This window comes from Castor canadensis, chromosome 18 (genome assembly GCF_047511655.1).
Source record: "Castor canadensis chromosome 18, mCasCan1.hap1v2, whole genome shotgun sequence".
Classification (NCBI taxonomy): Eukaryota; Metazoa; Chordata; class Mammalia; order Rodentia; family Castoridae; genus Castor; species Castor canadensis.
This window is the reverse complement of record NC_133403.1, coordinates 46050055-46066404: the sequence shown is the minus strand read 5'-3', so window position 1 is coordinate 46066404 and position 16350 is coordinate 46050055. Positions and strand designations below refer to the sequence as shown.

Sequence of the window (16350 nt, the reverse complement as noted above, 5' to 3'; positions counted from 1 at the left end):
GCTAGTAGGATTTTTGAGAAATCAGTCTCGTTGGAAGTGAAAAATCCACCCAGGAACCACTTTGGTAAACAATTTGGCAAAAAGTTTCAGGATTTATAGAATTCTTTACTTCACCTGATACAAAAACTCAGTTGTTGTGTCCCAACCCAGAAAGTAATCAAGATAAGGAAAAAAGCCAAACACACACACACACACGACATCAGCCATGCATCCATCTCTCCTCTACCTCTTATCTGATACAGGTAGATAGATGTAAGAGATATTAAAATATGTACAAATAAAATATTTTACATGTAATCCATATATTAATGTAGAAATGAAAAGTATATTTATGCACTGCCGAGTATATAATGTTGATGTATAATAAATGCAGAAATAAATTATAAGACAGCGTCTGTTATGGACGTTTTGCAGACATCATGGTTGTGAGCAGAGTGTGGTGGTATGGGAAATGGTTTGGGAGCACAGCAGGTTCGGAAGCCACGTGGCAGAGGTGGTGCAGGACAGGTGTCTCACACCTCCTGTGCATAGGATGGAGGAGCATCGAGCTGAAGCAAACCTGCAAATGCCTTTGAGCGGGGGGGGGGGGGGAGGCCACTGGTGACTGCACCCAGAAGCCTGGGTGGACCCAGGCTGGATGGGTCCTTCCCAAGCCTGCTGTGTTACCTGGGGTATTCATACCCAGCCTCTGGGACACAGCCATCAAGAGAGCACCCCAAGAGCTGGAATGTCCTTGAGTATACAGTGGGTGCCTAATGGCTGTGTGCCGAACGATCCCAACCTTGGGTTTCACTCCCGTGAGCTTCTGAGATCTCTGTGGAGACGCCAGTCCTGCCGACTTCCCACTTGCAACGGATTGTGAAGACCACACTTTATTTAACGACGGTAAGATTTTATTTCATAGAAATCACCATGTATTTTCACTACTCAGCGGTATTCATTTCCCGTGCTCTCAGGTATTTTAAACACACCATTCTTTTCCATTTCCTAAGTATGGATAATAAACTGCTACAGAAGCCAAAATACCTAGGGTATAAATAAAGTGCACACTTTCACTCACTGGAGACCAGAGAGTGAGAGAGGCTTTTCTCGTCACTGGTCCCAATATGTCAGCTGTGTGGAGCGAGTGTGCGTAAAGCCAGACACAAAGAATTCCACCTAAAATTAAGACAGTCCCTTACGGATTTGCTTCCGCAGAAACTAAGAAAGAAGCAGTCCAAGCAAGGGGACACCTGATGGTACAGTGTCTCACTTCTGGGCGCTTAGGACATGCCAGGGGTGGGACGCCGGGTCACCAGTGCTCTGGCTTTAGACAGCTGGAAAAATCTGAGCAGGGGCTGCCCACTCACTGCGGCTTTAGCCTGTGTCTGTAGGTCTCCAATGTGGCCACAGGGGTTGCAGGGAGGGCGGAGGACACAGCCACAAGAGCTCAGTCGGCTGCCGCATTTGGGACCCGGCCTGAACACAAGAGCCAGGGTGACCCTTCAGCCATGCCGTTCTGTGGCTGTCACTGACAGCCCACATAGGGCTGGAGTGCCAAGTGCTTGCTTTAGTGTGTGCCAGGCTCTGGGCTCCATCCCAGCACCCTCCCCATACACACACAAAAAAGTAACGTTGCTTAAAGAAAAAAAAAACCAAAAGCGACCAGATGAAGGCGGAAAAGGTCCGCAGAACAACAGAAACTTACTCTGAACCAGAGTGGGCGAGAGAGTGGGAAGGAAGTCGATGCATCCTTTGGTCACAGTTTGAAGTGAAAGTTTCCAGTATCAGAACCAGGTTTGTCTGTCTGAGCCACACATGTCACACACGTGTCAGGCTCCCATCACAGCCAGCCCTCCACAGCTGGCTCTAGACATAGCCCCTGTCCAGACGTTGGACTCGCACCCTGATGCTGCTCTCTGTGGCACAGGGCTCGTCTACACAGGCTTCTCACAGTGATTCCCTTCCTGGGGGGCAGCGCCTGGGTCTGTCAATTACGACCAACAGAGAAGACGGCGGCGACCACCCTTCCCGTCAATCGGAGCTGCGCCAGGTCACCACAGGCAGCAGACGGCCTCTGGACCACATGGTCGGCCTTGACATGACCACGGGACGGTGTCGCTGCTGCTTGGAACCATGCTTGGTCACATAGGCAGGTGGCATTTCTAAGTGATGAGGAAGAAGCCCCCAGGGGTAGCCATGCCTCAGCAGACTGAGAGAGGTGGGGACACGTGGCAGAGAGCAGCCGGCCCTGGTGGGACCTGCACGCGGTAGAGAAAGCTTGTGCTAGGGAAGGGGCTGGACTTGGGTCCAGAGAGGCAAAGCTCACAGGGAACGGGCTGAGAGGCTCCCCCAAAACAATGGAGACTTTAGGGGGCCTCGAAGTCACATGCTCAGAAGCTTCTGGGCTGTGGCTTTCACAAGAGTGAGGCACCTGATAGAGCCAGAATTCAGCAGGATGGCCAGTGACTCCAGCCCAAAGCCCTAGCGTGGGCAGAAGGCCGGATCTGACCACACGACAAGGACGGGAGGTGTCCAGGTTGGCATCGCCCTATAGAAAGGCGCATGGAGCAGTTGCTGCTGGCTCTGGGACCTTGCTGTTGGGTGAAGCTGGCAGACTGAGAATCCCTCACCGTCCTCCCCACACACCCCAGCTGCCTCTGCTGACCCTCCAGGCAGGGTGGGGATCTTCACTCCCCCTGCAGGGTCCCCTGGGTTCCAAGTACCCATCGAGGCAGAGGTTGCTCCACTCCTGGAGCTGTGGCCTGCACACAACGTGCCACAGTCTTGCTGGGTCTGTGCACGCAGTGACAAGGGAGGATCCTACAATGTCCACAGAGAACAGCCAGCCCTCAGGCACACGGTCATCACTGGTCACTCTGTCTTGTGTGTCAGACTGCTAGGATTAGACAGGGAACTCTGCCACAGAGTCACAGGTAGGGCTGTGACCACGTGTCCAGACAGCAGGGAGGAGAGGGTCCCGTGAGTAGAGGCACAGTGTTCCTTTTGCTCTACTTGGAGGAGCGCATTTCTTCCGAGTGGCAGGCCGTCCTGGTTGGCGGCCTCTGCTCACACGGCGGACCAGTCCACACGCTGGGCAGAATGGCTGCTCTTGTCCCAAGGGCTGAGCTTAGTGGAGGCTGTGCCTGGCTGGGTCCCGTTCATCTGCAAACCACAAAGGAGTGAGGGGTGCAGAGGGAGAGTGTGTAAAGCTGCGTGAGGGTCCTGCCTGTCGGGGCAAAGACCCCAAAGCCCTACTGCTCCCCTGGGACACAAGGGCCCTAACACCCAGTGGGTCCAGACCAGAGCATCCTGCACGGGTTCCCTGCCCATCACGTCCAGGGCCTGGTGTGCATTCATTTACCCATTGTCTGTACGTCTGTCTGTGTACTCATACCCTCTTCTCACCGTCAGCATAAGCACACCCTGTGCTGAGCACTGCTGGTGGTACGGGATCAGAGTGACTGACAAAGCCAGCTGGATCCTTACCAGCAGGGAAGGGGGTGGGGGAGTGGACAGACAATGTCATTAAAAGCAAATGGACGAAGCGAACAATCTCTGGCACTGAGAGGAGCAGGACAATGGGGAGGGGACACCAGGAAGGAGACAACCAAGCAAGGACCTAGGCGTTAGGTAAGAGGAACACATCACTCACACAGCTTCTGCCCAGGCTGCCTGGGCCCTGCTGGGGATGTGGAGGACAGAGCGATGTGGACAGAGCTCAGGGAAGGAGAGGACCATCTGGGGGACTCGGGATTTAGTGACCAGTCAGCAGCACCACACACACTTGGGGAGGTGGAAACTGGAAGGCAGCCTCTGTGGTCAGTGCTGACCAGCACTGGCATTCCAGGTAATGACCACATCAACCAGAGCCCTGGGGTCAGGGAGGTGAAGGTGCAGGGTACTGGGAACAGGCAATGAAGCAGAAAGAGACTCAAAATACCGCGCTGCACTTACGATGTCAGAATTGAAGGGTTTCACGTTGGCGTTGCGGGTGGAGCTGCTGGTGAGGGACCAGACCTTAGTTTTGTGCTTGAAGGCAGCTCTCACCTTTGACGGGAGAAGGAAAGGGCCGTTAGAGGGACTTCAGATGCTGGGGTAGCAAACAACCTCAAACATCTTTAGGCACTTGTCTGATGTGAACCCAGGACCCACAGTGCAAGGCAGAGGACACGACTGGGAAATACCAGATCCAGAGTTGGCGGTCCCCAACCTGAGCCTGCCACCAATGACAAGGCTGGCCCAGGGCAACAGTGCTCTCTGCCCTTTCAGAAATGAAAAGAAAAAAGAAACCCACTATATTGTCAAGGGTAGGGTGGACGTACCTCTGAATTCAGGAGACAATGGAAGAGGAAGATGAAAAGACCCTGGAAGGAAGGGGAGAGAAACACAGAGTTAGAGCCATTTGTGTTTTGTCACAAATGCCTTCTGAAGGGTCCTTCCTCAAACAGGCTAGAGAGTGGCATTTGTGTGGCTTATTGTGAGGGGTTTGCTGTGACCTGGACCTTAGCCTGTAGTCCATGAGGATGGAGGGACATCCCAGATCCCACCCTGAATCCTAACCCCAGCTTCAGGCCACTGCTGTGACAGAGTTCAGAGACACTGTCCTACATGGACAAGGGCACAGACACAAGTGAGTTCCCAGAAAGGTTTGGCTGAGGAAGAGGCAAACGTCTTGGGGATGGATGTCAGATGGACACGCCAAGCCTCAGTGTTCTCGTCTGTAGACCAGGGTTATGACAACAGTGATGACAGACACAAGAGTGAGGATGCCACCCAAACATCTAGGGACTGCTAACCAGGCACCAGCAAACCCTTCGCATGATAAATCTCAGTCAGTGCTGAAAGCAGCCCACCAGGAGGGTCCTGCTAGTACCTCGTTCCGTGGAGAAGGAAACTGGAGGGAACGACCAGAAGATGAATGAGAACCTAGAGTGCATAAGAGCCCAGCAGGAAAAAAATGCCACATTTCACGGTAAACCACTCAAGGAAAACCAGGCACGATGACTCACTGCAAAGAGGAAGCCTGACACCAGTTGTCACTGGCCCTATAGACACAGACTCAGCAACATGGCAGAGTGGGGACATTGTCTCCGGTGTGGCTGGTGGTCTGTGGACAGTGATGGGACACCACTCCACCTTTCTTTTGTGGGTATTTGGGACTTAGGGTCCCCCAAGTCTCTGTGCCCCTTGTCTGCCCCTCCACAAAAGACAGAACTTGGGGTAGCCATCACCACTCTCCCTGCCTGGTGCCCTCTCAGAAGCTACTGAAGAATGACTGACTTCCCTTTCAGGTTGGATGTGTCACCCACAGATGCTGGCCACAGGCACAAGGAAGCCCCACCATTAATATCTCACAATGCCACCAGCCCTGTTTCTCAGAGCCCTTGCTTGGCGCTCCTGCTGGGTGGCTCTGTCCTCAGACCTCAGAGATGCCCCATGCTGTGGACTCAATAGATAGGTGTGTGGAGGGAACAGAGGTTGGGCCCTCCCTGCTGCCCCTGTGGCAACTTGCTCCCCACACACTGCTTGCAAGAGACACTGCCCAAGTGACAGTCCCATCGGGCTCTTACCTGCAGGGAGTTGAGTATGGCAAACATGTATTGGAAGACCAGAGCCCGGTCATTGACAGCAAGAACCCCAAACACCCATGAGGTCCCCAGGATGGGAAGCAGCACGGCCACAGCTTTTGCTGTCAACCTGGAAGAGAAACCTGGAAGTGATTGGGCAGGAAAAGCGGGCAGTTTAGACTGGCCTCCAGGTGCCAGGTTCTATTAAGAGTGAGACCTGGGGTCCTCTCTGCAGGTAAGCTCAGAGGAGGTATGTGACTTGTGTGACCTCCAGTGTTTTTACCTGGCCAGGATGGACACATGGGAACATCACTAACCCCGCCCCCTCAAAGCTGATGGGCAGCTGGAAAGGCACACAGGCTCACTTGGCACTGAGCATCACCACCAAGAGTCACCAAGGACACAAGGAAAAACCTATCCAGGACCAGGGACTGTGTGTGGACTGTTTACAAATCAGAAAAGGAACCAGGTGGGATGGGTGGGGTTCTTGGGGACTGGAGCAGTGGAGATCCCTTTACCATTCATAGCCCAGAACTTCTAGGGGCCATGAGAAGGCCCTGTGGCTTCTTGACATAGTCCATGAGAACTCAAGTCTGCCTGGTAATTTCTCCAGGCTTTCCTGGGCTGCAGCCATGGTGCTCCCCTGCTGACCAGCCCAAGTCCTGTGCATGCCAGCACTTCTGTAACACTGACAGCGAGCTCTCAGAGAGTGGGCACTGGCTGGCCACCTTCACAGTCTCTGGACATGGCTCACAGCAGAAACTGAACCGATGCTTGCCAAACCTCCCTGCTGACTGGCAGCCCTGTCCTCTCCTGCACACTGTCCACACCAGCTTGTGTTCCTGCCTCCACAGGCACCTTGGCACAGGTAAGGCAGCATGTATATTGGCCCACCTTGCAGACAGGAAAATGGAAGCTCCCAGCTGCCAGTGGTAGTCAGGATAACACCAGCTTCATCAACGGCAGAGACAGAGGGCACGTCAACACTTCAGGCCAGCGCCAGTGCCCCCGACTCTGCCCACTCTGTTCGTGACCCCAGGGCCACCTGATAAGCAGCTCTCAGCTCTCAGCCCTGCCCTGTGTTTCCCATGCTGGGTTTCCTCCCCTCCTGTGCTCCAGGTTGCCCTGGTCTGCCCTGCCCTGCCCTTTCCTTATTGGCTGCAGTCTCAGCCAATCAGGTGGGGCCATGTGACTCAGACCAACCAATCAGAGCAAGCCTCTGGACCACCGCTGGTCCAGGCTCCTGCCTGGGTCAGTACCTACAAAGCCATCTGGACTTCCTTCCTCTCAGGCCTTTCCAGCTGCCTCGTCTGTGGCTTTCTCGCAACTTGCTCCTTCCGCTTTGGTGGTGACTCTGGGCTCTTCCCAGTCTTCCCAGTCTCCCAGGGTTCCTCTTACTTAGAGACAGGATAGGGAGCAGGCCCAACAAGCAGCCCCCTCCCCATGAAGGGAAGGGTCTGACAGACACCGGAGGCTGAGGTGCTGAGCACCCGGATGTAAGAGACAGGCTCCCACAGGGCCAGCTCCATGCACTGCTGCTGCACTATGGCATCTGGCCTTGGCAGTCAAGCCACCCTAATCTAGTCAATGGAAAAGCCAATCCCAGGTACCGTGGAAGAGGGAGAGAGCAGGGCCAAGGAGCTGAGAGGCTCTGGAGACATGCCCAGCCTTGGGAGGCTGGAAGCATCAGCCTCAGAATGTAAGTTCCAGAGACCTGGGGTCTTTGTCCCCGCAGTGTCTGCAGAGCCCAGAACAGAGCTTGCCCAGAGTCAGGTCTCAGTGAACATCAGTGAGAGAAGGTGCCAGTGCCCGGGCTGTCCGGCTCAGGGTTGTTTTTGGTATGCCATGAAATCATGCTACATTAATGTCCAGCCTGTCCTGATTTCTGAAACAGCTGGGTTTTCCACAGCAGAGTCTCGCTACATTTGAGCTTTGGAGAAAAGCTAGGGAGCAATGAGCCCACCTCATCAACTGCCTCATGCCTCAGTTTACCCCAGACATTTGGCACAGGGTCTGAGTCAGTTTCCCTATCTAGACTACAAGGTGTGTAAAGGCTGACTTTGTCTTTTCATCTCTGGCACTTCAACATGCAGCACAGTACCAGGGCTCAAAGGCACTATGGAAAGGACCACTGATTGTCACTGAGGAGCAAACGGATGTGTGTGCTGATTGTCACTGAGGAGCAAATGGACGTGTGTACAGAAGTGGGGCACCTGGGACACAGCGTCTCCCGGGAGGCAGCGAGATGCGGCTGTAGTGACCTCCCTAGTCATAAACCCAGAATCCCAGCACCAACAGCTCCTGGCAACGGATACCCATAAACCAAGGACTGTTCCAACGTGTCGGATCTCAGGAAACTGCAGCCCTGTCCTCATAACGTTGATATCATAAAACTAAAACACCTGTCTCAGGGAAACGCCACCATGCGTTGTCTGGCTGCAGTCTTCAGATTCCGGAAAAACCGTGTTTGTTTGAAAGAAACAGTCGCTGGAAAGTGTTCTCAAATGTGTGAATCCCACAGTGACGTTTTGCTGTTTCTTGAGACTAGAACAGTAACAGAAGATCTTGGGGAGCCCGTCTAGCTGGAGCTACCTGAGAACACTTGCTAGCACAGCCAGGGCCACCAGCGTCACCTCACCACATGAGAAGGAGGGGGCCTGGCCTGGAGGAGGCTGTGGGCAGGTGGGATGCAGCCCAGGTGTACCCCCAAGCCCGGCCTGTGATGGGGGCTCAGGCCTGGTGAGTCTCAGCCCCCATATCCACCTGCCGTGAATGCAGGGTGAGGTTCTCACCCTTGCTCCCACCCCCGGGGTCCAGGGTCTCACTTGCACACTGTGAGTGTTCTCTGCTTCTCTCTGAGAGTTTGAAATGGCCATCAATAAGCAGGGACTTTTTTTAAGTGACAGCCAGCCAGGTTATGGGTCCTAAGGCAGCATCTCGCCTTGTTGCTCACTGAGTACCCCTGCTGCAGAAGGAAAACCCCCAGGTCACACCCACAACAGGGAAATAGAAGCAGCCAGGAGTTTCCTAGGATGTCACAGCTGCTCCCTCCCCTGGCTGCTCTGCTTCACCAGCCCTGGGAGGGGAGTGGTACCCAATGACACCCACTGATGCTGCGAGGGGTGAGAACATCCCAGGGGCAGACCTGGTACTCACAGAGCCGAGTCCATGGAGAGGGGTGGGGGAATGGAGGAGGCCGTCTCCTGGGGAGGGACGCAAGGGAGGGACAGTGGGCAGAACGGGGTGGTGGGTACGCAGGTGTGCTCTGGACAGTGAGGGCTGTGGTCCTGCCGGTGCCAGGCTGGGACAGGTACAACAGCTTCTTCTAAGACAAGAGCCGGGGACAGACTGGCCGGCCTTGAACACCCAGGGGCTTTGGGGGCTGAGGGTGGAGTGAGGAAGGGACAGGGCTCTCCTGGCCTGGCCACAGTGGGCAGGGACCAGGCTGTCTCAGGGTAGCCCTGTCTCCCGCCAGTGGAAGAGGAAAGGAAGTGACTCCTGACCCGTGAGCATGTCTCCTCCCTGGGCACAGCCTGGAAGGTTCCAGGGTCTGAAAAAGCCCCAGAGAGCCGCAGTCACTTGTCAGGTTAATTTACAGTGTTTGGACTTGTTACGGAATAATTATCTCATCGATTTGCTGCTGGCTTGTTTATCGCCTTTGCTTTCCCATCAGAAAAGATATACTGTAGCCAAAGTCACTCCCAGAGTATCAGCAGTCTAATGGCCATGGCCTGTTTTTAGAAAAGCCCCCACATTTCCTGTGGAGGCTGTTTCTGCCACCTTCAGCCCTGAGTCTGGGGTACTGAAGGCACCCCAGGACCAGAGAGGATCGTGAGACTTGGGCCATAAGGTCTGCAGATGTATCACTCCCCGTTGGGTTCAGGGAGGGCCTGAGGCTGGCCGGAGCCCTGTGGTCCCCAGTAGATGCAGGGTGGCCTGCACAGGAGGACAGGGACTCTTCCAGTGGACTGAATGCCAGCTGCAGCCATTCTGTCACCAGGAGGGCGGCGTGAATCTGATTGCAACCAATGTGAAGGAGGAAAGGCACACAGGAGGAACTGTATCCTGAAGACAGTGTCACTGCAGAGTGACTGTAAAGGCCAGGATCTAAGCTGGGGACCTCAAGGTCACCTATGTGTACAAACCCCTTCCACCTAAGCTGACTGGGGTGGGGTTTTCTGGCACTTGCCTTCGGCAGACCCTAACAGTACACACCAGGAGTCAGAGGTTGTGTACAGGGACACTCCTGAGGGCCTCCCAGAGACTCCTCTTTCTCCAGAAGGCCGACCCTGTGCACATCAGGAGATTGTACCATCCTTCACCCAGCAGCCCCATGAGCAGGTCTGCTATCCCCATTCCGTGGTGAGCCTGGACCACTCAGTCCCTGTGGGGTCCAGCAGAAGCTGGGGCTTCCTGGCTGGCCTCTCCCTTGCCCCTGCTGCCCCTCACCTGCTCGACCCCACTCTTCTCACATGGGCCCATGCTGGCTTAGGGCTTTGTTGTGGGAATGAATGTAGAGCAAAGAAAGGCTGTGAATCAGAGCGGCCTGTGACATCACAAGGACGCTGAGCCAGTCAGTTGGTGATGGCCACGGGAAGCCAGAGTGGCTGCCCCTTCCGTGGTCTCTGAGCAGCCCCAGTGGAACCAACTTATGTGGACAGTGAAGTCAACTTACTTGAAGGCGCTGGGGTCCCCATGTGTCTTGTAGTTGTCAGCGCTGATCTGGGAAATGACTCTGGTCACAGCGATGAGAATGCAAATGTTCACCTGCCCGGGACAAGCAACAGGAGATAGGTGGTGAGTGAGGAGTCCACCCTGCAGCTGCAGGATGCCCAAGGCCTCCTAGGCCAGGCAACGCTACTGGGACAGATTCAACCCAGGTCCCAGCATGAACAACACACAACCCTGTCTCCGTGAGCCCATGTGCTGCAGAAGACAGGTGACAGAGACAGGTTCTCATTCCGGGAATGCCCAGTGCAGGAGGAAGGATCAGATAAGCCAGCTCAGAGCTTGTCTCGCACTGGTTCACTCTGTGTGACCCTGGCAATCTACCTGGGTCCCTTGGGGCAGTGCAGACTGATCAGGGAAAGGTGAGAAATCCTACTTGCCAGGGACCTAACCTGTGCCTGGTTCCCACGTCCTGCTCCACAGCTGTGTGATGCTTAGGAGCCCCACAAGTAGGCCTCATCTCTGCCCAGTGCCCCTCCTGGGTGGGGACTTGCTGGGTAGCTCTCCTTGGGACTTCAGGGTCCCTGGAAGAGGCTCTAGCACAATCTGTCTCTTGTGTGGGCAACTCTCTGGGGTCCTGAATAGGAGGTGCAAGGCAAGGGGCAGCAAAGTTAAGGAGAAAGCCCCCCAAAATCTCTGCTATGGGGGCCACAGCTTGGTGTGGGGGCTGGGTTGGGGCCAGAGGTCTCAACCCTTGAGTTTGAGAGGTTGCAAGGTCACAGACACAATCGTAAGAACAATTTCAAGCCTTAGCAAGGGCAGAGATTCCTCCTGGCAGGCCTCACAGGAGGCTGCTGGCCCATGCAGCTAGGTGCGCAGCAGAGCGGGGGTCCCAGGAAAGTCCCCCCACGCACACTAGCCATGTATTTCCCTGCTTGCATGTGCCGCACCAGCACAGGCAGCTGTATTCCTGGCCTTCCTGAGACTCCTCTGCCACGACTGCCTTATCAGGATGCTTCTTCCTGTCTGACTCAGGGCCCAGTGTTTTTCCACGCCAGCCCCCCACCCCCCTTCTCCTGGCTCCCACAAATCAGCAGTCTTTTGTTGAGAACGCTCTGAAGCAGACAATTCCCAGGCTGCACCGAGGCGACCTTCACCGACTGCTCCTGGGGGGAATTCGAGTCCGTGGGTGCCCACTCCTTGTCCTGTCTAGCCTCTTGCTTATCCTAGGCAGGAAGTGAACAAAGGTTTAACTGTCACCTTGCCTTGGTGCCCTGTCTTCCCTGGCTGGCTCGGGCACTCCCCCACTCATCTTCCTACTGTCACACTCACCTTATTTGCCCTTACTTCATCATCTGTACAATGAGGATAATAACAGAAGTCTCCCAAGGCCGAGGCTGGGGAGGATGAAAGATGTTAACACATTTAGCCACCCAGCACGGGGTCACACAAAAACTCCCAGTAACGCGCTGCCCTTCAACCTGCCCCACAGCTGACTGTCACAATGACAGGAAAGCCACATTGGACCTAATCAAGGCGGGGCAGTGGGAGTGACATGTTACTGGCTTTCAAGCATAGTTTCATTCCACCCAGCTGGACAGGGACAAAAAGGAGTACAAGCAACATATAGTCTATTGCTTCAAGGAGTAGAGACGTCATCCCACAGGCGGCCACTGAAGCCTGAGGATAGCTAGCTCTCTTTAATCAGGGTGCTGCTATGACGGGCTGCCATGTCACAGAGGGCAGGGTGGAGAGGGAACAGCTCCAGGTCAAAGGCCACAGACCCTGCTGTCCTCAGTGAGATTCCGTAGTTTTTCTTGGGGAAATAAATGCTTTCTGGTTTGTACACCTTTGGCTAAGTTTCAGAATTCTGAATTTTTTAAAAAGCAATTTTTCTAACTGTTCCCTTGTTTGGGGGAGATTTGCCTAGGGCCTCATGCTGCCTTTCTGCAAGTCCTGCTCCTGTTCACTTGGAATTATATCTTGGATAACTCACACTGATAAAATCTGGAACTGTCTTTGCATCGACAGAAATTCCAGACAACCCAAATATATACCTACAGACTTCAGGTTGGGGTTTTCTGTGCACATCTGCACCGTGGGACACTGTGGGGTGACACAGATGAGGCTGCTCTTCCTACACCACAAACCAGAAGCCTGTGTGCCCTGGGAGAGGCAGGTCTGCAAAAACCCCAGGCTGGGGTTGCCTCCGGGGAGCAACAGAAAACAGGGTACTGAGAAACAGGTTGACAGAGACTTCACAGCTTAAGAATGCGTTGCAGACTGGCGGAGTGGCTCAAGTGGTAGAGCGCCTGCCTGGCAAGCATGAGGCCCTGAGTTCAAACCCAGCACCAGAAAAGAAAAAATCCACTGTGTTTCAAGCTGGGTGCTGGTGGCTCATGCTTGTAATCCTAGATACTTGGAAGGCTGGGATTGGGAGGATCATAGTTTGAGGCCATCTTGGGCAAGTAGTTCACGAGGCCCCATCTCCAGAAAGAGCAAAATGGACTGGAGGTGTGGCTTAAGTTGTAGCGCCCCTGCTTTGCAAGTGCAAAGTCCTGAGTTCAAAATACCATTACTGCCAAAAAAAAAAAAAAAACCTACAAAATCGAAAGAATGTGTTTCACATATCCTTAACCTTTTCTTTTAAATTTTTGAACCATGTGTGTTATAAATTCAAAAATCAAATTACTTGGGCATGGCTCAAGTGGTAGAGCACCTGCCTAACAATCGTGAGACCCTGAGTTCAAAGCCCAGTGCTGCCCAAAATTCAATTACCCAACTAAAATTTAATTTTAAACAAGTACAAATTGAAAGGAAGATAACTTGCCCCCCATTTCCTGTGCACATCTGAACAGCGTCCTTGGGGATTTAACCAGGCAGTATTCTAGTGACTCAGGGATGGGAACAAAGACACCAGAAATCCAAGGACTGGGGGAGAGATGGCTGGCCGTTGTGGGGAGAGGCTCAGGGCGTCATCCTCACTTCTGAGCACTATACAATCAATTTTGCCCCGGACTTCTCAGATGTAAAGATGAAGGATACACAGGCCACTATTCCCAAACTTCTGAGATACCGAAAGAATGATAAACTTGGGGCAAAGCGTTTCGCAGACATAAAAATGCTGCCAGGGATTAATTCTAGACGCCGGGCCACTTGTCATTTCTCGGCTGCTCTATTTAAGAGCCACACGGTGTCTCAGAGCAGTGAATTGCTCCTGTTGTGAGCTCTTCCCATTCATCACTGTTCCTCTTTCTGCAGAGATTTCCTTGGGTTTTATTTTTCTTTCTCTCTCCTCCCCAACCCCGCCCCTCTCAGCCTGGATCCGTCTGGTTTCAGTTACAGGCATAGGTCCTCCACCGAGTCAGGACAGTCCTGTCGGTGGTAACATCAGAACAGGAGTGGCAGTTTCCCCATGGTCTTCCGGTGCAGCTAACTGGGAACCAGAATTCTGAGACTTCATGGAAATACTAGCCGAGCAGGTCTGGCCCCTTCACCCCATCCTCACCCTGGGCTGCACCTGGCATGTGGTGTGTCCATGTCTAATAGAATCATAAAGGCCTTGGGGTGGGGCTGTGTGATATGACTCTCAATTAGCATCCCCTATTAGAAAGCCACAAGCTGCTGATGGCAGGCATCAGAGAAATAGCTCACGGGCTGCATTTCAGAAGAAATAGGTAGCCAAATCGCAAAGCAGAACACAGATGGTGATTACCAGTAAGGACAACATGCTCAGCGTCACCTGGGACCTTGTGAAAAAAACCACTGGAATACGTACCAGAATTTCACCAGGAAAAGGCTTATACACACAGTGTCTGCAATAGCATGCATCTGTGTCTGTATCTCCTTATCTGCGTCCGTGGATCTGTGGCTCTGCACCTCTGTTCCTGTATCTGTGTACATGAGCTGTGCTTCTGTCTATGTCTGGCTCTCTGTGTCCGCGTCTCCCTGAGTCTGTTTCTGCAACTCAGAAACTTACACTGTATCTGTGTGCTTCTATGTTCCCGTCTACATCTGTATCTGTAATCGCATTTATGTATCCATGTAGCTGGGTCTATGTTTCTGTCTATGTTGATCTCTCTCTCTTTCTCTCTCTCCCTCTCTCTCAGTCTATATATAAGAGTGTAACTGTAGCTAGTATCTGTGCCTATGTGTCTGTAGCTACCTGTGCCTTTATACCTGTGTGTCTGCACCTCTGTGCAGACATATCCCTGTCTGTGGGTCTTTATCTCTGTCCATACGTATCCATATCTGTATTTACATCTGTATCTGTGAACTGCAGCTGTTTCTCTGAGTCTACACTTCTGTGCGCCTGTGTATCTGTATCTGTGTATTTGTGTATCCATCTGTACCTGTGTCTATGAGTCTATGCATCTCCTGACCTCTCCTCAAGGGAGCGTCACAGAGATCCCTCTCTTCCCCAGACCTGGAGACACTGTCCCTCCTCTCCTAGGTGGGGCTGGCACAGAACAAGCCACAGTAGGGCACAGACCGAGGTGCCCTTGCAATCGGAGGCCTCCCCTGCTCTGAGGATAGAGGGTGTCCACGCTCTGCAGCATTGGTTGAATGAGGTGCCGTGGGCTGGACTGAACCCCTTCTACGTTAAGGCCCTGCTCCCAAAAACCTCAGAATGTGACTGGGTTTGGAGGTGGGCTCTTCACAGAGGTGGCGATACTAAAATGAGGTGGGAGCTGTTACTGGAGGGGCTCTATTCTACCCTGTCCTCGGCAGAAGGCCCACAATGGCCCTTTACTGTCCTCCAAATTCCTGCCCCTTCAGGAAGGGCCTCATCAGGCATAGGGAAGTCACACGTCCCAATGTGAGTATACCACTTCCTAAAATGGCTTTAATTTAAAATTACACAGTCAACATGGGGCGTTTTTAGGCGTTTATGGTGCTGAAGCCTGCATTCCCCAAGCCCACACCTCCCCCCACCCCTACATTTTCTTGTCCATTACGCACTCACATCAGAACGCACGCCCACAGAGAGCTTTTACCCAAATGGGGTCAGGCCACGCTTGACATCCCGAGACCTGCTTTCTTCATTTGGAAGAAAGGCAGAGGACTCCTGGGTAAAGTAGGACATGACTCGGGAGGGCACAAGCCACTCTGTCCTCTGAAGAGACGGAGGCACAACGTGCTACCCCGTCCCCACCTATGAGCCAGCACGAAGCACCGGAGACTGACATGCTTGCTCCACGAAGGACCACGTATTTTCAGCCTTGCAGACCACACTCTGCTGCAGTGGGTTCTGGGGCTGCAGTCTGAGAGCAGCTGTGCACAGACTGTACCTCAGAGGATGTGGCTGTGGGCCAGGAAATCCCGCCCTCTAAGGCAGGCGTGGCCGCTGGGTGTGGTTGGCTGACCTTGCCCTTGACCATGGGATTACTTAAGGCTGCCTGCCCTGCACTTTCAGCAGCTGGAGTGACCTGGACCATTTTAAAGACCATGACATCCAGGTCACTGAACCCCACACCTCTGGAGGTGAAATTCAAGTAGGGGTATCTTTAAGTCTCCCTGGGCACGTCAGTTTCATTAAATGTTTGACGACTTCTGTCTTTGAGGGTTGGTAGTGACGGACGTGGTGGGGGCGGGGGGTTGTGTCCCCTCAAGAGTGACAATCAGAACTCCATGAGGCAGTGAGACACAGGGACGTGGGGTTCCTGACTCTGGGACAGGTGGTGGAGAAGGATTCAGGCTGAGTTGCCTCAGAACCCAGCCCAGTGAATGCAGGGGGACGGTGGGAGTCACACGCATGGGCTGACACCACCCCAGTCTCTCCATCTCACACAGCAGCAGTGACGATGGCAGCCGTGATGACCTCCCTCATCTCTGTCCCTTTGGAAACCCTTCAGACAAGAAGACTGTGGCACTTGTGTGGTGCAAGGGGCACCAGAGCAGAATTTCAACGAAGAAGGATAAACCAAGCCTTTCAGTGTCTCCCTCGGAGTCATTCCGAATTAACCATCAGGGCCACAGCCTCAGTCAGTGCCACCAAATGGGGACAGTCACGTGAGCAGGGGAAACGATAGTTGGGTAAAGAAGCAGGAGAGGTGACAGAAAACAGGCTCGTGACATTTGTGGAGTACATGTGTGGAGGGAAAGGATAGGAGATAGATCTCAGATGCCATCC

The 16350-nt window shown here is 53.5% G+C and overlaps 1 protein-coding gene across 2 annotated transcripts in view; it reads right to left on the bottom strand.

Annotated features, from left to right (window-relative positions):
- Positions 1-428: 428 nt before the first annotated feature.
- The window catches only part of Adgrd1 (adhesion G protein-coupled receptor D1), a 120479-nt gene continuing 104557 nt past the window's right edge, over positions 429-16350 (bottom strand). For both annotated transcript variants that reach the window (XM_074060662.1, XM_074060663.1), the window contains 5 exons: positions 10225-10316; positions 5553-5679; positions 4305-4346; positions 3937-4029; positions 429-3144 (listed from right to left, as the gene is read on the bottom strand). In XM_074060662.1, the coding sequence (XP_073916763.1) occupies positions 3049-3144; positions 3937-4029; positions 4305-4346; positions 5553-5679; positions 10225-10316 (450 nt within the window). In that variant the 3' untranslated portion in view covers positions 429-3048. The remainder of the gene's footprint in view (positions 3145-3936; positions 4030-4304; positions 4347-5552; positions 5680-10224; positions 10317-16350) is intronic.